The sequence below is a fragment of the Piliocolobus tephrosceles genome, chromosome 7, assembly GCF_002776525.5.
Source record: "Piliocolobus tephrosceles isolate RC106 chromosome 7, ASM277652v3, whole genome shotgun sequence".
Classification (NCBI taxonomy): domain Eukaryota; kingdom Metazoa; phylum Chordata; class Mammalia; order Primates; family Cercopithecidae; genus Piliocolobus; species Piliocolobus tephrosceles.
The window spans coordinates 57,815,184-57,842,130 of record NC_045440.1 but is presented as its reverse complement, the minus strand read 5'-3'; the positions used below and the strand labels follow the sequence as shown (position 1 = coordinate 57,842,130).

General features: G+C 38.8%; 1 protein-coding gene across 1 annotated transcript in view; it reads left to right on the top strand.

Moving 5' to 3' along the window:
* Window positions 1-356: 356 nt before the first annotated feature.
* The window catches only part of IMPAD1 (inositol monophosphatase domain containing 1), a 35,745-nt gene continuing 9,154 nt past the window's right edge, over window positions 357-26,947 (top strand). The window contains exons 1-3 of the mRNA XM_023190156.3: window positions 357-1,033; window positions 13,863-14,025; window positions 15,921-16,016. Coding sequence (XP_023045924.1) covers window positions 647-1,033; window positions 13,863-14,025; window positions 15,921-16,016 — 646 coding nt within the window. The 5' untranslated portion in view covers window positions 357-646. The remainder of the gene's footprint in view (window positions 1,034-13,862; window positions 14,026-15,920; window positions 16,017-26,947) is intronic.

Genomic DNA, 26,947 nt, shown 5'->3' with positions numbered 1-26,947 from the left:
CCCCCGCTGGCTAAAAAAGCTTGCAAATCAATCTGTTAAAATGGTTTATTGTGTTTTCCTCCGTTCCTCAATAATCTGAGTGATGAGAAGACTAGACTGTTACTGTGACTTTATTACAGCCATCCATAGTCGTACAATGGGATATTTAATTTAAACATCCACAAGGCACTCAGCACAGCACACTTTCCTGCGTGGATTGCTGCTCGCCACTTGCAGGAATACCTTCCCACCCAGACCAAAAAAGGCAGCTCAGTCCAGCGCCTCCCGTCCCGCCCCGCCCCGCCCCGCCCCAAGGGGAGGTGCCCAACTCTCACCGCCCCTCGCCCTCGCCCCGCCCCGTCGCGTAACCCGGATACACACCCACGCTCCCCTTTCACCTCACGGCCGTAGGCTAACGTGGAAGTCGGACCGGTAGGCCGGCGGAAGAGCCTAGACCGCGCTACCTGGCGAGTCAGGCGCGCGGGGCGGCGTCGGTGCTCTCCGCGGCGCGGCTCGGCCTTTCCTGGGAGGGAGTGATGGGGCGCACCGGGGCCGGGGAGCGGACGCCGGTGTAGCCCGCCCGGCGCCTGGCCCGGAGCGCGGCAGCGGCGGCGGGCGCGGGGAGGCCTGTGAGAGCCGCAGCCCGGAGCGCCCGGCCTCCCGCGCCATGGCCCCCATGGGCATCCGCCTTTCCCCACTGGGGGTGGCCGTGTTTTGCCTGCTGGGGCTCGGCGTGCTCTACCACCTCTACTCGGGCTTCCTGGCCGGCCGCTTCAGCCTCTTCGGCCTGAGCAGCGAGCCTGGCGGCGGCGCGGCGGGACCTGCGGCCGCGGCCGACGGGGGCACAGTGGACTTGCGCGAGATGCTGGCTGTGTCAGTGCTGGCCGCAGTTCGCGGCGGCGACGAGGTGAGGCGAGTCCGCGAGAGCAACGTCCTCCACGAGAAGTCCAAGGGGAAGACGCGCGAGGGAGCCGAGGACAAGATGACCAGCGGCGACGTGCTGTCCAACCGCAAGATGTTCTACCTGCTCAAGACCGCCTTCCCCAGCGTCCAGGTGGGAGCCCACGGGCGGAGCGCCCACCCGAGCCGGGGAGCGCGTCTCGGCCGGTGGACTCTGAACAGTATGGGGTGTGGAGCTTCTGATTCCCATTTTGTAGATGGGGAAATTGAGACGCAGAAGTTAACGTGCACAAGGTCAAACAGCAGAGGAGCTGGGTGAGGTTGCCTGTAGTCTGACTCAGGGCCCCTGCCTTTTTGGCTCGTCCTGGGTCGGGTGTGCGCCGTGTGTACTTAGGATCAGGAGGCCTTGAAACGAAAAGGCTGAGAGAGTTAATTGCACCCGCGGCTTCAAGCTCTTCCGTAGAATGAAGGGGTTGGCTAAAATCCCCCAAGACCCTCTATCCTTCCTTGATTTCATCCCTAGAAGGGTCGAAACTGGAGTACACATTTTCTGGCTGGCTGGCCAGTAGCCAGCTGAAAGACCGAGTCTTGTTGCAGAGCTATTAGCGTGCGGGGTTGGGGGTGGGGAGGTTCGGGGTGAGTATGCTCATTTCGCAGTCGTTTTGTAAGGACGCTCTTAAGTTTATAGTTTGCGGGCCCTTAAAGGAGGTACTTAGAAATATACCAGCTGTTGATCCTACCTGGCCCTTGATTAAAGATCCATGTTTACTCCAGAGAATAAGAATTAAATAACATTTGCCTTTTCTTTGGGTAGGTTTCTAGGAAGGGAATTGACATTTTCTTAGGGAAATCCAGACATTTTTGGATTTGTTATTAATACTTTTTGAATTCGCAATTTCAGTGGAGCTGCTGTTGAGTTGAATAAAGCATTTTTAAAATTTGCAGTTCCAGGAACTGCAAATTTTGTTGAGGAAGAGCTGAACATAGTGTAGCAGCACCTTATTAGTGTATATCTTAACTCACCTAATTGTAGTTTTGGCTACTGGGAAGAAAAATTGTCTTTACTGAAATTTTATTAGATAAACAGTGATGTGCAAACCCAGGCTTCTTTGGAAGGTGACTGACCTTTTACTGCTGATCTTGAAAGAGGAGAATATTGTCATTGTTTAGTTAATGTATTTTGTGTAAGGCTTCTTCCAGTCTGTCATATTGCTTTGGTTTTGCTTTTTATTCTCCTCTCTTCCTCCCCTTTCTTTCGTCTTTTTCTTTTTTTCCGGTGGAAAGAAACATTGGATTTCCTATCATGAGCTACTGGATACCAGATGTAATTAACGTTAGAATTTTTTTTTTTTCAAATTTCTATTTAAAACACAGAATATTTCCACTTTTTCTTTTTCCTCTACTCTGTTTTTATCATCACAAATAATAGTTATCTTTTTTTGCATCTAGATGTAAGATGTGTTTATGAACTGTTTTACCGCCTTTCCAAAACATATGTGTTTCCTTCCCCAAGAATGTATAGAGGAAACAGGAGATTCAGAGAAGTTGCTATTTAATAGTTTTAACAGTACTAATAATAACCATTTATTGAATATATTCTACGTGCCCAAATACTGACTACACAGGACTTCATTTGATCGTTACAGCAACTTTAAGAAGTAAATTTTATTTCTGCCTACTTTACAAATGGGAACTCTGAGGCTCATGACACTCCAGCTTATATGAACTATCCAACATTTTAGCTAGATCTTTAGAAACCTGCTTAAAACTTATAATTTTAGAAGCTTAAAAGCAATAATAGTGAAATGTGGCAAGCAGAGTTGATTTTTTTTAAGTAAAAACAAAAGTTTCTTAAATGTTGAAAACACATCTGTGTGTGTGTGCATTCTCATTTATTAGCAAACAATAAGGGGAATGGCTGCCAAGAGTAGTGAGCTGCGTTTTATTAAACACAAAAGCTAAGCTTTTGGAATTGCAGATGTTGAAGTCTCTGGCTTCATATAAAACAACTTTTTGTTTTCTTGTGACTATTTGAATGTTTGCATGTGCTTCTGCAGTATTCCTGTTGGGTCATGGCTGAAGGAATAGAGGAGATTTGTGCTCATTTATACAGTGTCAAAGTGGAGATGGTGTCATGTTGAGCGATCTCCTTATACCCCTGTGTTATAGGCTAGAGGCCAAATATTGTAGCCATCTAAGTGGAGAATCAACCTAAAAGAGTTTTTCTCCTTTTGTGCCTTCCCCTCTCCTAATGCCCAGAAATACAGTCTTAAATGCCTGGTTGATTTTGAAGCCTCACCCCAAATTTCTTGGTAAGAAACTTAAATTATATTCCACTTACTTTACTTCCTAGTGGAAAAAGACCTTTGAGAAGCATCAGATACTTCTCTTTTATCCTAGTGCCCTGTGTAAATATAGAAAGATCTATTTTCTCCCATTGCTTTCCTATGTAGAGGCTGAAGTCTGAGCTTTCATATCTAATGTTCACTCCTCAGTAAAAGGATATACCAGGGGTTTTTCTAGAGCACTCAGCTGGAGACAGTTTGGTCCCCTAACTGACATTTGACAAAATCAGAAGACATTTTTGGTTGTCACAACCAGGGGTGGGATGCTATTGGCATCTAGCAGGTAGAGGGTAAACATCCTATAATGCACAGGACAGCCCCCTACAACGAAGAATTATCTGCTCCATTTGTCAGTTGGTGCCCAAGTTGAGGAATCATACTCTAGAAAAGTGAGTGCTGTCTTAACAAAACTCAAGTTTCACGTAGGCTCCCTGGGTTTCCTTTTGTCTTCAATTTTCTTCAGGTTAGAGATCCCAGAGAGTCCTCCAGGCAGCTAGTCTCCTCTGCCTAAACACTTTGGCAATGCTTATTTCATTGTGTCAAAGTAATAATAACTCCAGCCATTTGTATGGCACTGTCTCTTTATCCTTGCAGGTAACAATGAAAATGAAGGCTGAAGATACTTTTGTGGAGTGGCTTTGCAGCCACAGAACAGACAAACTTAGATTTATAGTTTTGATTTAATGTACAGGGGGACTGTCTGTTTGAGGGGCTCCTGTCCTCAACTTGCTTTGTTCAAAGTTCTGACAGTAACTTATTTGAAGGTAAAGCATGGTACTCCAAGCTGGTAGCAACAACTTGGGTCTGTGTCTTCCTTGACCTATAAGATGGAAGTTATGCTTCTGTCTTTCAACAGAAGTATGTCCCAGAAAAGTTTGAGAAGCACTAATATAGTGCACAGAACACTTGCATTGACATCTTGTGCAGTCACCAGCCTAGGTGATACTGGCCAGTCATTTAACATTTTTGAACCATAGTGTCCTCTTCTGTAAAATTAGAATAACTAGTAATTGGTGTAGACATAAGCACTGAAAACAGAGGAAAAGAAACTAGTTCAAAGGAACAGGTCCAAGAGAGATAGTAGGACAGCTAATTCTTGTAATCTAATGAGTTTGAGTAAAATGCACTTGGGAGAATTATTGTGGAAGAGATTGGGAAGGTAGGTAGGGGCTAGGTCGTATTCCAAGCTCAAAGGAATTTGGACCCAATCCATAGTTTACTACTAGAATACTAAAAGAAGGCCAGATTTAGCTGACTTTTCTTGAGACCTCAATAAGCCATACTTTGGGCTTTGGGCATTTGGAGGTAGATAGGGACTAGTTAGAGACTGCTAGAAGATGCCATGTGAGAGATGAGGACCAGGACTCAAGCGGTGGGGAAGTTTTGCTGAGCTTGTTTTACTAGCTAACATTTGCATAGCCCTTTGCAAGCCACAAAAATTGAATTAAACTTCTTAATGACATTACTAATTTTATGTTCACAGCAATAAAAGAGGTTAAGTACTACAGCCTCTATTTTTCAGATAAAGGCTTGGAGAGGCTAAATAATTTGCCAAAGATTGCCCAGCTAGAAAACAATCTTTTTTTTTTTTTTTTTTTTTTTGAGATGGAGTCTCACTCTGTTGCCCAGGATGGAGTGCAGTGGTGCCATCTCGGCTGACTGCAAGCTCTGCCTCCCAGGTTCACGCCATTCTCCTGCCTCAGCCTGCCGGGTAGCTGGGACTACAGGCACCACCACCACGCCCGGCTAAGTTTTTGTATTTTTAGTAGAGACGAGGTTTCACCATGAGAATAATCTTAGACTCGCTGAGATTCACTTAATGGTCAGAGAATCATCTCAGGTCTGTTTAATTCTCTATATAAGGCAGTATAACAGATGTAACAGAAGTATACTCTTAATTAACTATAATGTTATAAGTGAATGGAAGGACTCAGTAGTTGCTTGGAGGATGGTTTGGAGGGGAGGAAAGTAAATACTGGGAGACCAGTTAGGAGGCTTTTTCAGGTGAGAGCTAATATCTTTTGAATTAGGGCTATGGTTGTAGAGAAGATAGATGTAGAAGGAAATGAAATAATTTTTAGGGATATGTTAGAAATAACTCCTCTATTTATAGCTTTCACAACTGGGGTTTTGTTGCTGGTGAAGGGGAGTAGTGGTTAAGTTGGGGGGCAGATTATGAATGCCATTTTAGGCTTGCTATGTTAGAGATGCCTTTGATATGTGCAAGGGGAGCTGTCAAAGAGGCAGTTGAATATATGAGTCTGAAGCTCTGAAGAAACATCTGAACTGAAGATACAAATCTGCGAGTCATCCGTGTTGTGATGTTAATTGAAACTGGTTGTGGACAGAATTGGTTAGGGAGAGAATATAACATGAAAGGGGAATATCAGGGCCTAGAACCAAGGATAATGAAGACTGAAAACAATCATTTAACAAGAATAGTAGCAGACAGCCTTTATTAAATGCTTACTCTGTGTTAAGCATTGTACTAAGTTTGTTTTACCTTTTCTGTTTCATTCTTCTTAAGAACCTTACAGGGAGATAGATCATTGTCCCTTTTTACCAATGAGGTCATTGTAGCTCAGAAAGGTTAAGTGACTAGCCTAAATTATTCACATACCCAATAAATTGAAGAGTTGGCATTTGAACTCAGGCAACCTATGATTAGGAGGTGAGGAAATGGAGACAGTGAGTAAAGACAAGTCTTATGAGAAATTGGGCTTTTGGCCGGGCCTGGTGGCTCATGCCTGTAATCCCAGCCCTTTGGGAGGCTGAGCTGAGCAGATCACCTGAGGTCAGGAGATTGAGGCGATCCTGGCTAACACAGTGAAGCCCCGTCTCTACTAAAAATACAAAAAAAAAATTAGCCGGGTGTGGTGGCGGGCACCTGTAGTCCCAGCTACTCAGAAGGCTGAGATAGGAGAATGGGGTGAACCCAGGAGGCAGAGCTTGCAGTGAGCTGAGATCTCGCCACTGCACTCCAGTCTGGGTGACAGAGCAAGACTCCGTCTCAAAAAAAAAGGAATTGGGCTTTTAAGGAAGTTGGCTCGGGTGTTAGGTGTATTATGTTTCCTAAGAGAAGGTTCTGTGCTTTCTTTTTGGTATATTTGTTTTTAAGATACGAGACACTACAGCATGCTTAATTGTTTATAGAGATATATTTGAGAGAGAGTAGTTGATAGTAAAAGGTTTCTGTAAAGGTGGGAAGAGAATAGGACAGGTAGAGGGATGTTTATTTATATGTTTAGAAAATAGTTATTGAGGGCAGGTGTGGTGGCTCACGCCTGTAATCTCAGCACTTTGGGAGGCCAAGGTGGGCGGATCATGAGGTCAGGAGATCGAGACCGTTCTGGCTAACACAGTGAAACCCCATCTTTACTGAGAATACAAAAAATTAGCTGGGCATGGTGGCGGGTGCCTGTAGTCCCAGCTACTCGGGAGGCTGAGGCAGGACAATGTCGTGAACCTGGGAGGTAGAGCCTGCAGTGAGCCGAGATCGCACCACTGCACTCCAGTCTGGGTGACAGAGCAAGACTGTCGCAAAAAAAAAAAAAGAAAGAAAGAAAATAGTTATTGAATGTCTACTGTATTGGTCAGGGTTCTGCAGAGAAAGAGAACCAATAGAGATTTATTATAAGGAATTGGCTCGTGATTATGGAGGCTGCGAAGTCCCTTGATCTGTCAGCTGGAAACCTGCAAACTGGAAACCCAGGAAAGCAAGTGATGTGATTCAGTCCAAGTCCAAAGGCCTGAGAACCAGAAAGCTGGTGATGTTAGTCTCAATTGGAGGGCGGGAGAAGACTGATGTTTCAGCTCAGCAGTGGGGCAGAAGAAGGGGCAGAGTCTTTCTTCTCCCTCCTTTTGTTCTATTCACACTCTCAAAACATTGAATGCTGCCCACCCACATTAGAGAGGGCAGTCTCTTTTATTGAGTTCACTGATTCAAATGCTAGTGTTATCCAGAAACACCCTCACAGATACAACCAGAAATAATGTTTATCCAAATCTCTGGGCATCCCATAATTCAGTCAAGTTGCCATATAAAATTAACGATCGCACCTATAGTATGATAGGCACTGTGTGAGGTTAGGATATAATGATTTATGGAGAAATGAGGTAAATGATCGATTCCTTCTTAAGGCATTAACCAGAAGTCCCTTCAAACCCCAAAGTAACTGAACTAGCATACTAATGGCATTGATTGTATTTGGGGGCCTTGAACTTTGACAATACTGTTGGAGAATAGTTTCCTTCCCCTTTCTGGAATTTAAAAGACAAGCCTAAATATATATATGTGTGTATATGTATGATATGTATATATATATGTGTGTGTCCATATAATTAAATAAAATCTTTAAATAGACCAACTTAAGAACCTTTGTACAGATGGTCCCCAACTTAAGATGGTTCAACTTGGGATTTCTTTACAATGGTGCAAAAGTGATATGCACCATTCATTGTAAAGAAACCATACTTGTACCCATACAACCATTCTGTTGTCCAGTTTTAATAGTCAGTGAATTATATGAGATATTTAATATTTTATTATGAATTAGATGATTGTGCCTAACTGTAGGTTAATGTTAGTGTTCCGACTACATTTAATTAAGGTTGGCTCGGCTAAGCTGTGATGTTTGATAGGTTAGATGTGTCAAATACATTTTTGCCTTTAGATATTTTCAACTTATGCAATACAAATGCTTCTCAATTCACAATGGGTTTATGAGGACGTAACCCTATCGTAAGTTGAGGAGCATTTGTATACATAAGCATTTGATTCCTGACCCCTGACTTGATTGTACTAATTTTAAGGTATTATCTAGCATATAGATTAAACATTTTCTATCCTCACAATTATGGAACACTCCTACTATTCTGTACCTATTCTCCTATCTAATACTGCCTCCTCCTTTAAGCTGTGCTTTCCCTTCAGATCTGCACCTAGGTATTACTATTTTATCCCCCAAATTATTTTTCCTATTTCCCCTACCTCCCATCCAGTAACAACAACGGTTTTTTTTGTTTGTTTTGTTTTGTTTTGTTTTGTTTTCTCAGAGTTCGTGATGCAAGGTTGAGGTTTAAAGGAAGAGACTCAAATTGATTCACCCGTGTGAATTTCTTCTGACGCTTAAACTACTTAGGAGTATTTACTTTTATAAAAGGAAAAATGCATTAGTCAGGGAAGACTGAGTAGGCAATGCTGTAGTAATGACATCCTCCAATTCTCAGAAGCCTGACACTCTCCAAAGCAGTTGTCCTCCATGAAGTGACTGTGACCTAGTTGATGTTGATGTGGAGAATTGGGCAGGAGCTTTCTTTTTATTGCCTAAGCCAGAAAGTGATGTGCATTCACATTTTTGTCCATATTTTGTGCGTTTACATTTTTGTCCATATTCTACTGGCCACAGTCACTCTCATGTGCCTCTGACTACGAGGCAGATGCGAAGTATAGTCTCCCAGATATTCAGGAAGGAAAAGAAAAGTAGATATTATGAGTACTAGAAATGCCTACACAGGAGGCAAGTTAACTTAAAGAAATCCATACTTGCTATACATAGAGGCTAACAAAAGGATCTGAGAGTGTTTTGATAGTTGCCGGGTGTAGGTGGAGACTGCAAGATGAGCTATTATGTATCAGCATAGACCAAGATCAGTTTAGTGTTTTCTGATTTCTAGAACTTTTTTTGCTTACTCTTCTAAAATTATAAGTTCTCTAAAAGCTGCATTGTTCATTCCCACCATACTGGGCTTCTTTGGGAGTGATTGGCTGGGTGTCAGGAGGGGGCAGGGACTGGCCAGGGCTGTTTGTAGGTTTGGGTTTTTGGATCTTGGGTTGATTTCTTATGCTTCAATTCCCCGTTGATGTCTTTGACAGGCAGTAAGGATGAGGAAGGAAGAGTAGGTTGAGTGGAAGAGGATTATGGGGAAGAAATTAAAAAACTACAGTGGCTAAGAATAATATTGTCAGTTAAGGTATATTTATTGAGTACCTACTTTGGTTTAGACAATGGGGATGGAGCTACAGTAATAAAGAAAATTTGTGTCCTTGCACTCACAGAACTTACATTCTAGCTGATCAAGATAGTAAATGTAAACAAGCAACATGGTTTCTGATAAGGGCTTTGAAGAAGAAAAACAGAGTCATGCAGGGAGTGTGTCTGGTGGTCCCACTTTATCAATGGTAGTCAGGAAAGGCCACTTTGAGAAAGTCTTGTTGGAGCCAAGACCTGAGTAAGAACCATGATGTCATGCAGAGATCTGGGAAAGTGTGTACAAGCAGAAGAATGCAGTAAGTACAAAGGCCCTGAGGCTGAGTGATCACAAGAAGACTAATGAGTCTGGAGTACAGTAAATAAGAGTGCAAATAGAGAGAAATTACTGGATAGCATTTACTACTGTCATTACCTAGATCATCTAGGACTTAACGTTGTAGATTATGATAAGGAGTCTGGATTTTATCTCTGCATAATGAGAAACCATTGGAAGATTGTAAACTAGAGTGCCATGGTCTGATTTAGGAAGATGGCAGGTTGCTGGGTTGAGAACGGAAGCTCTGTAAAAGCAGTGATTTTGTCTGTTTTGTTCATTACTGTATCCCAATCCCCAAAACAGTTTAGAGTATATAGCCATTAGATGTTGAATGAATGGGTGAATGAATACACTGTAGGAGGCAAGAACAATTGAGGATTATTGTAGGAATCCAGGTGAGAGATGGTGGCCTAAACTAAGATTTTCTTGGTAGACATGGTGACATATTTACATATTTAGAATTGGGAGGTAGAATTTCCAGGACTTACTGACTTGTTTGGATGTGGCATGTGAAAAAGGATTGAGGAAGACTTTCTGGTGTTGACCATAGCAACTATTGATAAGGTTGTTTACATTGGTGGGTAATAGATTTTTCAAATTTGTAGGTGTGTAGTGGTTGTGGCAGTTTATAAATAGCAGTTACACAAAAGCAGATTAGGTACTTGTGCTAGTATTCTTGTTCTCCTGCTCTGTTTCTCCCTAACCCGATTCTCAGTGAAGATTTTTTCAAATACTGTTCTATAATGTGTTCGCTCATACTCAGTTGCAAGTATATGGAGTAGCTGACTTGAATTCTACAAAAAATCAGTGAAGCTCCATAGTTGCCGGACTTGGCACTGCCATTTTTGTAAGCTACAGTGGTTAAGGCCCATAAACTACTTTGTCTTTTCCAAGAGTCACATTTCTTTTTTTAAAAAGTTTATTCCTTTTTGCTTGGTGTTACTATTAACCTTCATTGATCTGAAGTAGTCTGGCATTGTTGTTAAGAGTGGTTTCTGAAGCCAAAATGCCTCACCAGTGTTACACTGTCTTAATTATTCTGTCATTAAAATAGGTCTTGATATCTGGTAAGGTAAGTCACCACACCATGATGGTATTTTTTTTCCCCTCTTCCCAAAATGTGTTGCTTCTTGACTTTTTGTTCTACCAGGTAATTTTCAGAAATGGCTTGTCCAGTTTCCAAGGAGAAGGTTAAAAAACACCACTACCAATAATAAAAAAACACCTGTGGGGATTTTGATTGGAGTTGCATTTATCTGCAAGTTCTTTTATATTTTCTCAGTGTTCAGTAATCAACTTCATATTATGGGTTTCTTTCTTTCTTTCTTTCTGAACTTTGTACCTCCCCACTTGCTCGTCTCCCCCTCCCTTTACCTTACTGCAATGACTAGGACCCCCTGCACATTGTTCATAGCTGTTGTGATGGAGGGCAACTGGCTCTGTGTTACAGCCTGCAAGGTCCTTCACCATCTGGCTTCCATTACTCTCTGACCTCAACTTTCTCCTTGGCTCAGTCTGCTATAGCCTTGCTGGCCTCCTTGCTGCCCTCTGAACACACCAGGCATATTCCCACCTTAGAATCTTTTCATTTGTTACTTATTGGGCTAGAATGCACTTCGAGCTGCCTGCCAGGCTTATTTTTTAGTGTCTTCAATGCTTTATTCCCATATATGGCTGAGTAACTTTCCATTGTGTGGATATACCAAATATATTTATCCATTCATCAGGATAATGGATAAACTACTAATTGATGGACTTAGTAGTTCTCTGGTTTTAGCTAGTATGAATAATTGCCTAGCCACCCTTTCTTAATCTTATCTACCCTTTTTCTTAAAGAATAAACCTTCCTCTACTCTCTAACAATCCTTTCTCTACTCTCCAGCACTCTTTCTGTCCTTCTGTTTTTTTTTTCTCCTCCTTACCACTATCCAACATACTACATGTTTTTTTCATGTGTCTCGTTGTTTATCTATACTAGAATCTGAGTTCCACAGGGCAGAAATTTTTGTCTCACATTGATCACTGTGGTATCTTTAGGACCTGTAACTGTGTCTGTCATATAATAGGCAATCAATAAACGTTTGCTGAATTAATAAAGACATAAGTGAATAAATTGAATGTTTACTTTGCTCTGTGCTAAGAAATATTTAATGATTTCCTAGGCACGGTGGCTCATGCCTGTAATCCCAGCACTTTGGGAGGCCATGGCGGGCTGATCATGAAGTCAGGAGATCGAGACCATCCTGTCCAACACGGTGAAATCTCGTCTCTACTAAAAATACAAAAATTAGCCGGGTGTGGTGGTGGGCGCCCGTAGTCCCAGCTACCCAGAGGCTGAGGCAGGAGAATCTCTTGAACCTGGGAAGCGGAGGTTGCAGTGAGCCGAGATCACACTGCTGCACTCCAACCTGGAGACAGAGCGAGACTCCATCTCAGAAAAAAAGAAAAAAATAATGATTTAAGTGGTTTGATGTTTCTAGACTATTACTATTTTTAACCTCTCCTCTGATAATTTGGGGTGTTTCAGGGTACCTTCTGGAGATTGCTGATAGTAGTGGTATTTTTTAAAATCATGTCTGTGACTTTCTGAAGACTATTCTAGTGAGACTCCAGGTGAGAGATGGTGTATTGACAGTACTCGTGTATTGTCAGTGCTGTGATCACTCTGGCACTGTAGCATGGGGTCTAGGCATGGCATCACATGTAGCATAAACATGACCTAATCTGGAAAGGGAACTTGTCAGAAAGCACAGGACCCAATAGCCTGTCCTGCTGAGGGTGTAAGTCCCTAACTAAAATTCACATTTTGGGGACCTGTTTTCTTGTGTGTGTGTGTATTACTATGTGATACAAGTCTCGTGGTGAGGCGGTATTCAAATAAGATGGGTGATCTGTTATTAACTTAATTCTTAACACTCAATTCTTAGATTTAGTCCATTGGTATATGCAAGTTTATAAAAGTAAATGCAGTTCTAAAACATTATTATTTATTATTATTACTATTATTTTTTTTTTTTTTGAGATGAAGTCTTGCTCTGTTGCCATGTTGGCAAGTGTGGTGGCGTGATCTCAACTCACTGCAACCTCCACCTCTAGGGTTCAAGCAATTCTCCTGCCTCAGCCTCCCGAGTGGTTGGGACTACAGTCACGCACCACCACGCCTGGCTAATTTTTGTATTTTTAGTAGAGACGGAGTTTTACCATGTTGGCCAGGATGGCCTCTACCTCTTGACCTCATGATCCACCCGCCTTGGCCTCCCAAAGTGCTGGGATTACAGGCATGAGCCACCACACTTGGCCAAAACATTATTTTTAAAACACTATTTTACAAATTAGACTATATTTTAGCATGCATTAAGAAGTATGCTGTTAAAAACTGTTTTTTTCATAGGATGAGACAGGGGTGTACTTGACAATGTCTGGAGACATTTTTGTTTGTCACACTTGAGGGTGTTGCTGCTGGCATCTAGTGGCATTTAGCCAGGGATGCTGTTAAACATCCTACAATGTACAGGACAGCCCTGCGCCAAAGAAATATACAGTCCAAATTGTCATTCGTGCCAAAATTGAGCAATCTCAATTTAAAGGAATCTGTAATGTATTTGTAAATGCATAGAATACTTATATAAAGTATTATACAAACACATGTGTATATATGTTATATATAGAAATAATATGTAACATATATAGAGAGAATATATATATGTATGGGGGTGTGTGTGTGTGTGTATATACGTATGTAAGGGTGTGGGGTAAGGAGAGAATATATTCCTCTCTTCTCGTAACAGCCCTTCCTCTACTTGTATTTCTCTCCTTACCCCACATCCTTATATATTTGTATGGTAAGTTAAATTTATTTTATGTTTTAATTTTATTCCTTAGTTTAAAAAAAAAAAGGTAGAAAATTGACTGTACCTCCCTATTCTGTGATATGTCTTTCTTCTAACTCTAGTTGCTTGTGTTGTGTTCCAGAATATTGTCTATTTTAACACTTTAGAGCTATTCTTTTTCATAAAGCGTTGTTAAGGTTTAAGTAGCTTGTTTCTTTGATGCTCAGTTTCTCTATATTTCTCTATGTCTGAATTATCTGTCTTGATTAGTCAACAAACCAAGTTTGAATATTAGATTGGGAAGCATTTAAAGACCTGATATCATGGATTTTTTTTTTCTTTTTCATTTTGCAATATGGAGCATCAAAAGAAATAAAAATAGGGATTTACTTATTTATAATTTATGTGATTTTTGTCTGTAATACTTTCTCTTTTGTAGTTTATCAAATAGTGATTGTTTTTCTTACTTTTTTTTAACTGTCACCTGTTTTTAATGCAGATAAATACTGAGGAACACGTGGATGCAGCTGATCAGGAGGTTATCTTGTGGGATCATAAGATTCCTGAGGATATCCTAAAGGAAGTAACTACTCCTAAAGAGGTACCAGCAGAAAGTGTTACTGTCTGGATTGATCCACTTGATGCTACACAGGAATATACAGGTAATTTTTAAACTGAACTCAAAACATTTGATTGACATTTAGTAGTAGAGAACCAGAACCAAGGCATACTTCCTATAGGTGATAGTGGCTCACTGATTATTCAGTAAAGAAGCATTTTTAACAGTAGTAGCAAAATGTTTTATATTGGACACCTATAACTGAAGAAACTTTAGCCAGAATTTAATATTTACTCAGGATATTAGGAATTTAAGTTTTAATGCATGTACATCTGACTTTGGAATTCAAAATAGTAAATTTCTAGGTACTCAGAAAGCAAGTAAGTAATAAAACAGAACTACTGCCCCTCCAGTCCCGTTTTTTACCTAGTCCTAGTCAAATTTTATTTTTGTAGATCCCCTCTCAGGACTTATTTCTTACCCAGAAGTAGCTAATTTCTGCCTTTCACTCTTCCTTTGGTTTATATGTTAAAGTTAATCCATTTATCCTGCTAGATGGTAAGTTCCCTAGATGTGGAGGCTTCTACCTCTTTTTACCTTTGTATTTCAGTGCTTTTGCACTGAACTTGAACCATAACAATCAATATATAACTTTGGAGAACAGGGAGAGGACACTAGATGTATATATCTAATAGTAACTGAAATTACTACATAGAACTTTTTAGGAATAGATAATAGAAATATGGAATATCAAGGAATTTGTTCATAAAAAGTTCTTCCTAAACTGAGATTGGCCTGTTCTTATAATAACAACATTTAGTGAGCGCATCCCTTGTGCAGGGATTATTTTAAGTGTCTAATTTGATTTTTTAAATTAAAAGTTATTTTAATTTATACCTAAAGATGAGTGCTTAGTTATTGTTTATATTATACAGATAAGGAAGCTGAATTTAAGTAATTTACTCAAAGACATTCGGTTAACAAAATGGTGGGCTAGGAGAATAACCCAGGTAGTCTGCCTTTAGAACCATAACTCTTTTGTTTGTGTGATTTTTATAATATAAAAGAGTTATGACTCTAAATGCAATTTTTTTTAACTTTTATTTTAAGTTCAGGAGTGTTAAGTGCAGGTTTGTTACATAGGGTAAACTTGTGTCATAAGGGTTTGTTGTACAGATTTATTTCAGCACCCAAGTATTAAGCCTAGTATCCATTAGTTATGGTTCCTGATTCTCTTCCTCCTCTGACTCTCTATCCTCTGAAAGGCCCCAGTGTGTGGTGTTCCCCTCTATGTGTCCATGTGTTCTCATCGTTTAGCTCCCAACTTAGAGAACACGTGGTATTTGGTTTTCTGTTCCTGTGTTAGTTTGCTAAGGATAATGGCCTCCAGCTCCATCCATGCCCCTGCAAAGGACCTGATCTTGTTCTTTTTTATGGCTGAATAATATTGCATGGTGTATATGTACCACTTTTTTTTTAACCTGGTGTATCATTGATGGGCATTTAAGATGATTCCGTGTCTTTGCTATTGTGAATAGTGCTGCAGTGAACATACACATGCATGCGTCTTTGTAGTAGAATGATTTACATTCTTTTAGACCAGTAATGGGAATGCTGGGTCGAATAGTATTTCTTTTTTTAGGCCTTTGAGGAATTGCCTCACTGTCTTCCACAGTGGCTTAACTAATTTACACTCCCACCAACAGTGTATAAGCATTCCTTTTTCTCCACAACCCTACTCACATCTGTTAATTTTTGACTTTGTAGTAATAGCCATTCTGACTGGTGTGAGATGGTATCTCATTGTGAACCAGAACTGTTAGCCACTCCTTTAAACTGGCTCTTGCCCTTAGACTCTGTTTGCTTGAAGGGATTGTTGTTTTGGAAAGACATTTCATGTATATAAATTTTTTAATGAACTAAAGTGTAGTATCATATCCTGAATTTATGCACATTACTTTGACATTTGTGTGTGTTGTTTTGTTTTTTTTCTCGTAGAGGATCTTCGAAAGTACGTCACTACTATGGTGTGTGTGGCTGTAAATGGTAAACCTGTGTTAGGAGTTATACATAAGCCATTTTCCGAATATACAGGTATGAAATTTGCTAGAGCTTTCAAGAATTATTGTTATGGAACCATTTGTCTATAGTATTTACTGTCATACACCCAAATTTGTGTCCACTCCTATATTAGTTTCCTAGGGCTGCTGTAACAAAAAAACACACATCATGTGTCTTAAACAACAGAATTGTAGTGTCTGACAGTTCTGGAGCCTAGAAATCTAAAATCGTGGTGCTGGCAGAGCCATGCTCTCCCTGAAACTTTTAAGGCAGCATCTTTTTGTTTTTCTCTTAGCTTCTGGCATTTTGCCAGCATTCCGTGGTGTTCATTGGCTTATAAGTGTTTATTCCAATCTCTGCCTCCATCATCATATGACATCCTATCTGTGTGTCTATGTCTCTTCTCCTCTTACAAGCACACCAGTCATTTTGGATTAAGCGCCCACCTTACTCTAGTGTGACCTTATCTTAACCTAGTACGTCTACCATGACCATATTTCCAAATAAAGTCAGATTTCGAGGTGCTGGGAGTGAGGATGTCAGCTTATCTTTTTAGGGGACACAGTTTAACCATAACAACACAGAATGTTAAGGTAAGCATTGAGATGAGATTATACTGGATTAGAGAAGGTTCTTAAGCAAATTGGAATATTTTTATAAGAAACAGAAAGAACACAGACATATGTGGGATAAGATGATGTGAAGGTGGAGGCAGAGATTGGAGTGATGTCTTTAATAGGGTAAGGACTGCAGTCACCAGAAGCTAGGAGAGAGCCCTGGAAGTTATTTTCCCTCAGAGCTTCCAGAAGAAACTAATCCTGCTGATCCCTTGATTTTAGACTTCTGGCCTTTAGAACTATAAGGAAATATATATATTTTTATAAGCCACCAAATTTGTGGTACAGATTAAGTATCCATTATCTGAAATGTTTGGGGACCAGAAGTGTTTCACATTGCAGATTTAATGTATTTGCATATATATAATGAGATATCTTGGAGATGGGACCCAAGTATAAACATAAAATTTATTTATATTTCATATATAGCTTGTTTACATAGCTTGAAGGTAATGTTATACAACATTTTAAATAATTTTGTGGTTGAAGCAAAGTTCTATCTGTGAACTATCATGAGGTCCAGTAGGTAATTTTCCACTTGTGACATCATGTCAGTGCTTGTCCTGGATTTTAGAGCATTTCAGATTTTGGAATTTTGGATTAGGAATTCTCAACCTGTAGTTTTTTATGGCAGCTTTAGGATATGGACACAATGGGCATCCTATACTACCATCATTTACTGCAGTCATCCCCATTGTGTCTTAGGGGCGTGACTGATAATTGACATAAATAGGCTGTCTGTGAAGTGGGGAGAAGCAGAAAGACAAAGTTAATTTTTGATTACTCTAAAATTATGTATTTGCTTTGCTGTGTAACTGTGAATCCCAAATCCTGGCTGCTCTGAGATTGGCTAAACATCTATTTGAGTGTTGGCTCTGTGTTTCAAAATCAAGTCCACTTTGTGCTATCTGACCTTTTTTCTTCTTTTCATAATTCAAATAATTTTTAAAGTTGATGGTTTGATAAGCTACAAAAGATTTATGCCATTAGTATGACAATGTACTGTAAGATTAATTTTATAGTTGCTTTTTGGCTTATGGATTACCTTCACATATTTTCCTTAATCCTTACTGAATTAGTTGGAATACACACTAGGCTGTTAATTTAGACTACTGTAATGTACACCAAAATATATGAGGTTGAATACAAAGTAGTTGTATTCTTTAAAAGATAGTATATAAGCAGCCCATGACTGCCAGGGTGGTTCCCTGGTGCCAGGCATGCAGTTCTCTCTCTATTATTGTTGCTTTGCTGTTGTCTTCCTCTGTGTGACTGAGGATGGCTCACCACTTCGGCCATATTTCACCCGTGGAAAGGGTAAGAAGGGAGACAGAGGACATTTCCCACTAAGGGTTTGACTTGTGAAGTCAAACATGCATCTCTTCACCTCACATTCTATTGATCAAAGCCTATCTAGAACCCAGTCTCAAAGAAGGCAAAACAATGTAGTCCTTATTTTCAATGGCCATCCAAACTAAAATTTAGGGATTCTTTCAAGGAAAACAGGGAAAGTATGGAGTACAGCATAGTACTGCTACACAGAGAGAGGGACACAGTTACTAAAATCAGTACTCTCACTTAACAAATGAGGAAATGAGACTCAAAAATTTAATACCTTCCTCAAAGTCATTCATGTAAATTAGTGGTAGAATCAACCATAGAAATTTTATTCAAATCAGTATCACACGACTTTCAAAATAATAACACCATAATTTCTAACATTTATATAGAGTTTAACAATTTGCAGTATACATAATGTTATCTCATTTGAACCTTTCACTATGTGACAAGGAAAGACATTATCATTTTTTATAGATGAAAAAATGGACTTAGGAGCTCCTGTCATGAAAACCATAAGTTCAAAATGTTACTATAAGAACTAACCACTCCTTAATAGTATCTTACAATTATTTTGTATTTTCACAGTCTATGAAGTGCATTGACATAAGTTTTTTCAGTCTTCGGTAACTCTGGAAGGAATATAAAATGGAAATTATGGTGACCTTTTTTAATAAAAAAAAACAGGCATATAAAAGTTAAATACAGGGCTTAAGTCTTTAATCCCTCTTGTTCTTTTGACACTGTCCCTTATTATCTCACTATATCAGTTAGGATGGCATTTAGCTACACACAATGTAAATCTGATTGCAGTGGTTCAACAAGGGTTTCTTTTTCTCAGCTAACAGGAAGGCCAAAGCATAGGTGTGCTTTAGTGACTCCATAATATGTTTAAGGATCTAAGTCCTCTCTTTTTGCTTTTTTTCTTAGAAGGTAGCTTTTTGTTTTCATGTTCACAAAGGTGGCTCCTCTCATTTACCATGGTTCTCTGTTCTAGGCAGGAAGAAAGGAGAAAGAAGAGAGACTAAAGGTCTACCTTATATTCTTTGTATTAGGAAAAAAATATCTTGAAGTCCTATCCATTAAACCTCTGCTTCATTTTATTGGCCGAATGTCACATGACACCCTTAGCTGCAAACACAGCCTGCTATTCCAAAGAGAATTGGAAGCTCAATGAAGGAAATGAAAAGGAAATTGGTATTAGATTGGCAAATAGATTCACATTCTCTGGGCATTGATTTTCACATCTGTAGGTATTAGGGGGAAGAATAGGGATAATAAAATTCTCCTTTTTAGAAACGTTTATTTAATAAGAATATATATTCCTCTCTTGTCTGTAGGCTTACCCACCTTAAAGAAGCCAAACGTCCCTAACTTAGCAAAAAGTGGTTTCTAAAAATGTCTTTTTAAATTAGTAATATGATACCCAATCTTCTGTAATGCAGCTAACTTGCCCAGTGTGCTGGAACACAAAGGTGCTTGCTAGTCTGCAAACTCTCTAACATAGTAAGTTCAGAATTATGTTGGGTTGACCTTCCATTCCCACACTGAATGTTTGCTTGCCTTGTGCCCTTCTCTTGGAATGTTATTTTCAGATCCAGACGGTATGTTGATGTTGGAGGAATACCAGTTGTTAAGTATTGGGTATGTTTACCAGAATTTAACTACACTTGTCTATAGAGAGAACTAGATATTATTGTTGTTGGCAGTAGTTGGAGCAAAGCTTATAAAAATTTTTATCAGACTTAATTAGCATTAATTCCTTGAGTTTGAAATTCTTAGAATCAAGAGATACTTGAATAGTATTTTAATGAAGTAATATATAAATGTATAAGTAAGTGTAGTACAGTAGACCCATGAACAGTACAGGAGTTAGGGCACTGATGGTTGAAAATCTATGTATAACTTTTGACTCCTTAAAAACTTAACTGCGAATAGCCTTGTTTTGACCAGAAATCTTAATGAATAACATAGTTGATTAACACATATGTTGTATATTTATTATCTACTGTATTCTTACAATAAAGTAAGTAGAGGAAAGAAAATGGTCCTGAGAAAATCATAAGAGCAAATATATGACTGAATAAGAGGGAAATGGCTTATAAAGATCTTCATCCTCTTTGTCTTCACATTGAATAGGCAGAGGAGGAGGAGGAGAAAGAGAAAGGATTATTAGTCTTGTTGTCTCGGGTGGAGGAGGTAGAAGGAGAGGCAGGATATACTTGATGTAACTTTGTGAAAATATGTTGTAATGTCTGTTTGACTTTTTTACTTTTCATTTCTGTAAAAATTTTACTATATGGTACCAATCCTTCCTTATTTGCTTTAGTTTCAGTGACTGTATTATAAAATGGTCCATGTCATAAAAGAAGTCAAAAGCAGTTTTGAATAATGAGAACCTTTCTTCCGAATTGTCTAATATCAATGTATTTTCTGGCACTGCTTCTTCTACATCTTCTTTCTCATCATCTAGCCCTGGTTTGAAGCACTCATCTCCATCAAGTCATCTTCTGTTAATTCCTCTGGTGTGTGGTGTCTATTTACTCTTGAATGTCTCCAAGATCCTTATCTTGAAACCCTTTACCTCCCACCTTTTAAAAATAATATCTGCACTCTTTCATGATTTTCTTGATTGCCTCTGTTGTAAGTCTTGAGACATGCACAGTATCTGGACAGTTTTTTCCAGCGGGAATTTATTATTTTCGGCTTGATGAATTCATGGGTTTTCTATAACAGTGGCATCTTTAGTGGTGTAATCCTTCCAGACTTTGAATGATCTTCTCTGTCAGGGTTCACTACTATTAGTATTGACAGTCCTTTCCATAGAGTACTTTGTATAATGAGCCCTAAAGGTCCTCATGACCTCCTCCTCTAGAGGCTGGATTAGAGACATAGTGTTTGGGGGCAAGTAGACCACTTGATGCCTTTATTGCTGAACTCATGGGGTTCTGGGTAGCCAGGGGCATTGTCCAATACCCAAAGAACTTTAAAAGGCAGTCCCTTACTGGCAAGGTACTTTCAGACTTCAAGGTCAAAGCATTAGTGGACTCAATCCAGAAAAAGGATTGTTGTTGTCCAGGCCTTCTTGTTGTAGTCAGAATACTAGCAAGCAGCTGGTGTTTTATCTTTTCCTTTCAAGACTCAGGGTTTAGCGGTTTTGTAGCTAAGGGCTGTCCTGGTCATAAAGCTGACTGCATTATACAAAACAGTAGAGTTAGCCCATCCTTCGTGTCTTAAATCCTGGTGCTCATTTCTCCTCTTTACTAATAAATGTCTTTTGTGGCTTTTTTTTTTTTCCAGGATAGGTCACTCGTCTGCATTGAAAACCTGTTCAAGCAGACAGAATGCAGTAATTTTCTTAATGGCATCTGGAAACTTATCTGCCTCTTGATTGGTAGAAGCTCCTTCTGTTATCTTGGCATTTTTTAAAACCAGACCTCTTTCTAAAATTATCACACCATCCTTTACTGGCATTAAATAATCCAACTTTAGATTCTTCACCTTCCTTTTTTTTAAAGTTGTCATATGACTTTACTTTTTCTTAAATCGTACTATAGTCTTTAGGCATATAGCAATTTTGTACCCACATAATAGCTGCATTTTCATATGAGATAAAAAGGTATTTCATAAAAAGTGTTAAGGTTTTTGCACCTGTTGGTGTAGCTTCAGCAATGACTTCATGAGTTTTCTTGTTTGTTTTTTTTTCCACAATTATTCTTATGCTGTATTCATTTATCTTGACATAGTAGGCAGCCACAGCTATAGACCTCAATCTGTGGTGTATATCAAGCAGTTCAACTTTTTCTTGTAATGTCATGATTTTTCTCTAGGTGGGAGCACTTCTGGCATCACTAGTGGCTCTTCAAATGAGTCTTATGGTGTTATTCAAAGTTTGCATTAAACACTATGAAATTGTACTAAACACTATGAAAAATATGCAAAAACCACAAAAGATCACTTTTTACCATGATAAGCAATTTACCAGAGAAACAAACTGCTCACACAGAGATGATTACATCACATAGGGTTTTAAGTGGGTGTTCATGACACTTGGGCTCACACAATAGCATTGGGGGGTGGTACAAAATTATTTCAGTAATATATTATGTACTATAATTAATTTTGTGCAGTTTATGATTTTATATTTGTTTACATTTCTCTTAACTGTGAATGGTGCTATGTATGTATGGTCTGTAAGTGCTTGTGTGCTTAAGTTTTCATAAGTTGTAACATTTTATACTTTGTATATATTTTATGGTAGTAAATGATAAAATAAGCTAGTACCAACATACATTTCATGCATTCATGACATACCTAGCTTTTTCTTTTTTTTTTTTTTTTTTTTTGTATTTCTAGGCTACATAGTTTGTCCGTGAATTTTTTTCAAATCATCACAAATCTCCAAAAAGCTTACCAAAATATTTATTGAAAAATATCTGGGTATAAGGGGAGCCACACAGTTCAAACCCATATGTTGTTCAAGGGTCAAGTGTATATTCACTCAGTGGAAATTTGTAGCTATTAATAATAAATTGTAATGTCTGAAGTCGGTGTAGGAACGTACCAACCACTTTTTATTGCCTACTGGGCTTTTTTTTTAGCATATCTTACAGGTAAGATAAACACATTTTGTAGCTGCTCTTCTACCTTACCACCATACCTCAGTATCATCCATCATTTATATTTATTTAAGCACCTACTGTGTTAGGCACTTGAAATAATTGTGTTCATGTGTTACTAATGAATGTATTGAGTTTATGTAACATGAAGAACATTTTTAAAAATATGAAGTCAGCAATTCTTACATTATTCTGGTAGTATGTGCTGAGATATGCTATAATATTTTTATTCTCTTACACAAACAACAATACTGACCTCTAGAGATAAAGCATTGTAAATTCACTTCTTAGTAAAACTGATTTTGGGAATATTTATAAAAAGGAGGATTTTTTGTTTTTTTGTCTTTTTTTTTTTTAACTTTTATGAATAATTTCAACAAACATAAAATTATTATTATTATTATTTTTTTGAGACGGAGTCTCGCTCTGTCGCCCAAACTGGAGTGCAGTGGCCGGATCTCAGCTCACTACAAGCTCCGCCTTTCGGGTTCACGCCATTCTCCTGCCTCAGCCTCCCGAGTAGCTGGGACTATAGGTGCCTGCCACCTCGCCTGGCTTGTTTTTTGTGTTTTTTTTTTTCAGTAGAGACGGGGTTTCACCGTGTTAGCCAGGATGGTCTTGATCTCCTGACCTTGTGATCTGCCTGTCTTGGCCTCCCAAAGTGCTGGGATTACAGGCTTGAGCCACCGCGCCCGGCCCAAACATAAAATTATAATGAATGCTTATATACCCCTTCATCCTGATTTAACAGTTGATAACAGTTTTACGTATTTGCTTTCCTATTTTTCAGCCTGTGTACCTTAAAGAAAATTATAAGGATCATAATAAACATTTTACCCTTATACTTCAGTATGCATCTCTAACAAGTTAGGAGATTTCCTACAAAAGGACAGTATATTAATATAATAAAATTAACAATTATTTCCTAATGTCGTCAAATATTTACATTTCCCCAATTGCTGCTAAAGTGGATTTTACAGCTGGTTAGTTCAAACCAAGATCCAGTCAACCAACAAGCATTTATTTTGGTTGATAGGTTGTTAAGTTAAGGTTTCTTAATCTAGAACAACCCCTAGGCCCCGCTTATGCCCCCCATGACATTGATGTTGGGAAGCTTAAGTCATTTCTCCTTTAGAATAGTCCGACTTTTGGACTTGTCTGATTGTTTTCACAGGGTATCATTTAACTTCTTTATATTTATATCCTCTTATAAAGTGCAGATTAGATCTGAATCCTTGATAGGATTGAAGTTAAGCATTTTTGTCATGAATACATTGTAGGTATTTTTCACGTACTTCCTACTGCATCATATTACATGATACTTGTCTTGCCATTAATGATACTCAGATGATTAAAGCCTTTGTGACCTGATCTCTTAGTTACAAAATTTTTATTTTTTTGCTACTAGCAGGTAATCTGGAGAGAGATTTTGACATCATTTGAGATCCAGTTTTATTAAACCTTTTGCAGAATCGTTTTAAGATCTCTTAAAGATGTTATAAAATGAGATTTTCTGTTTCTGTTGTTTCTACATATATTAGCTTGAATTCTTCTATAGAGAACTTTCTCTATTAATTGGAATTAATTTGTTTATTCTGAAGTGTTTCTTCTGGAAAAGCAGGATAAATGTTTAATTATTTTACTTTATTTACCAATTTTCAGAGTAAGGAGTTAAAGTACAGAACCTTTCCAGCGGGAACATGTTTTTCCAGGGAGGAACAGGCTCTCTCTCTGTAAAATATTCTTATGATCTTAATGAATTTTATATGTTCAGTGTGGTTCAAACAACTACTGTTATTATTTTTAAGTTAAATTTGTTCTTTTTGTTGCTTTTACTAATGCCTTTATTTATCCTTTTTTCTTTACATACTCATGTAGTCCTTTTCTTTAGACATTGTCTTATTGTCTCTTGGTTCACTACTATAAGTGGCGATGAAATTAGCATGTTTTAGCCTTGACCATCATTTCATTTTAGACAGTTATTTTTTTTTTTTATGTTTACTTTTCAACTCTGCTGTTCAGCTTGTCAGAGTTAAATGGTGTCCTTAAACTTTTATCAGCCAACTGTGAGATAACCATTTATACACCTTTATTCTTTTACCTTATTCCCATCTTTGGTTTCCTCTTAAATCCACAGTTAAATTTGTTCAATGGTAACCAACAATGCATTTGCTAAGAGTTTCTCAGTCACCCCTTGGTTTGATAAAGCTTGTCTTCTAATAGATTACCTTAGAAGAGCTAACTCATGGTATGATCTTCCCTGAGTACACGCTAACAACTTTGTCTATAGTCTTGATACTTAAAAGACTGCTTGGCTAGTTATTACAGTCTTTGGTTCACTCTGTATTAGTTTTCTTGGGCTGTTACCACAAACTTGAAACAACAGAAAATTATTCTCTCAAAGTTTTGGAGGTTAGAAGTCTGGTATCAAGGAGTCAGTAGGACCACATTTTCTCTGCAGGCTTGGAGGAAGTTTTCTCTTGCAGCTTCTGGTGGCTCCAGACATTGTTGGCATTCCTTAGTCAATAGATGCGTCACTCCAATCTCTGCCTGTCTTCACATGACAGTCTCCTTTATGTCTCCTCTGCTTATAAGGACACCGGTCATTAGATTTAGGGCCCACCTTACTCCACGATGACCTCAGCTGAACTAATTACATTTGCAAAGATCCTATTTTCAAATGAGTTCACAATCTGAAAGTTCGAAGTGTACAGGAAGTTTGGTAGGACACTGTTCAACTCACTAAACTTTAATGATATAACTATGATGTCTTTTAGAATTGGCCTTCTGGGCAGATTTCCCAGGTACTCGATATGTCTCTCAGTGTAGATATTTAGATCTTCTCCTAAATTTTTTTATTTTTTTAAGAGACAAGATCTCACTCTGTTGCCCAGACTGGAGTGCAGTGGCATAATCATAGCTCAAGCAGCCTCGAACTCTTGGGCTTAACAAGTGATCCTCCTGCCTTGGCCTCCCAGAGTGCTAGGATTATAGGCACAAGCCACTGAGCCCAGACTAAGGTTCTCTTTTGTTTTTTAGGGACATTTTCTTGAATTGTAATTTTAAAGATTAGCTCCATCCCATTAATTTTTCTTTTTCAGGGATTCCTTATATATGTATGTTGACTCTTTTTTGTTTTTTTTAATCTATCACTTTCTCTATAGTCCCTTTTATCTGTTTACTTGTTTCATTTCCCTTTTTGCTTTTCTCATTGCTTGCCATATTTTGAACAAGTCTGTTGCCCTTTGTCCTGTGATTTAGTGCTAAGCCTGCAGTGATTTTGTTCTTTTCTTTTTTTTTTTTCCAGTTTCTTTTCTGTGTTATGTGAGTGCCCATTTCACATCTTGTTGTTTGCCCATCTTTTCTGAGTTGTTGATCTTTTGTTTCATGGCATTTATTCAGTATATTGTTGTTTATTATTTGTAATCATGTTAGAATATTGGTTTATGGTTTTTCTCTGCATTGTGGAAATTTGAGTATCCTGAAATGTTTTAATCTGTGTGTTCTCTATGTTTTCTTTTTGTATTTTTCAGTGCACATTGCAGTTTTATACTTCTTATTCCTGTTTGGGCCAGCTGTTGTGGGATTAATGGAAGGTTGGTGGCAGGAAGGAAGTTTGGATGATTCTCAGTTCAGGAGGTTTCATTTCTGTTAGTGTGGGAAAGGCTTTATCTTCATTATCAGTATGGTTTTTCATTTTCAGAGCTCTTCTTTCTTGTTTGATCTGACTTTGTTTCAATAAAGCCCCTATCTTAATCTCTAGTTGCTACCTTCCATATCCCAAAAATTGTCTTACATCATCACCCCCTCCCTTGCCACCACGAGGGTGTTCTCAAGACTACAATTCTGGTCCCATATCTTCTCCAAGCTGCTTCTTTATGCTTTGTTGCCAAGTTTCAGGACTTTTTCAGTACTTCCCATTTTAGATGGAACCTCTTCCTTCTGGGGAGAAATCCTGGCTGCTATTATCTGAGTCCTGCAGCCACTGAGAGTTCTCTGACCTCTTAGCACCTCTGTGAAGCTCTTGCTATAATCCCCATACTAGGGTCAGCTCTAGTGCTTATCCTGCTGATCTTCAGTGTTTACCCCCCTACTTTCTCATACATTTGTGTTGATAGCTCTCTTCTGTCTCCTACTTACTCTGTAGGTACAGAGCATGGGTATTTCTGTTGTTCTTGTTGCTGTGTATAGTTTTTAGAAGGAGGTATGAGAAGGGTCCAGGAGACTGCCATCATTCTTGGGGAACTCAGAAACCCAAACTCAGCTAATGTTTTTGATTTTTTTTTCTGCAGCCAGAAATAAGCTGGTGATGCAGCTGGTTTCATTACTAGCCATGGTGGACTATATCTTGCCCTGTAGTGAGTGACTGCTAAAACAACAATCTAATTGG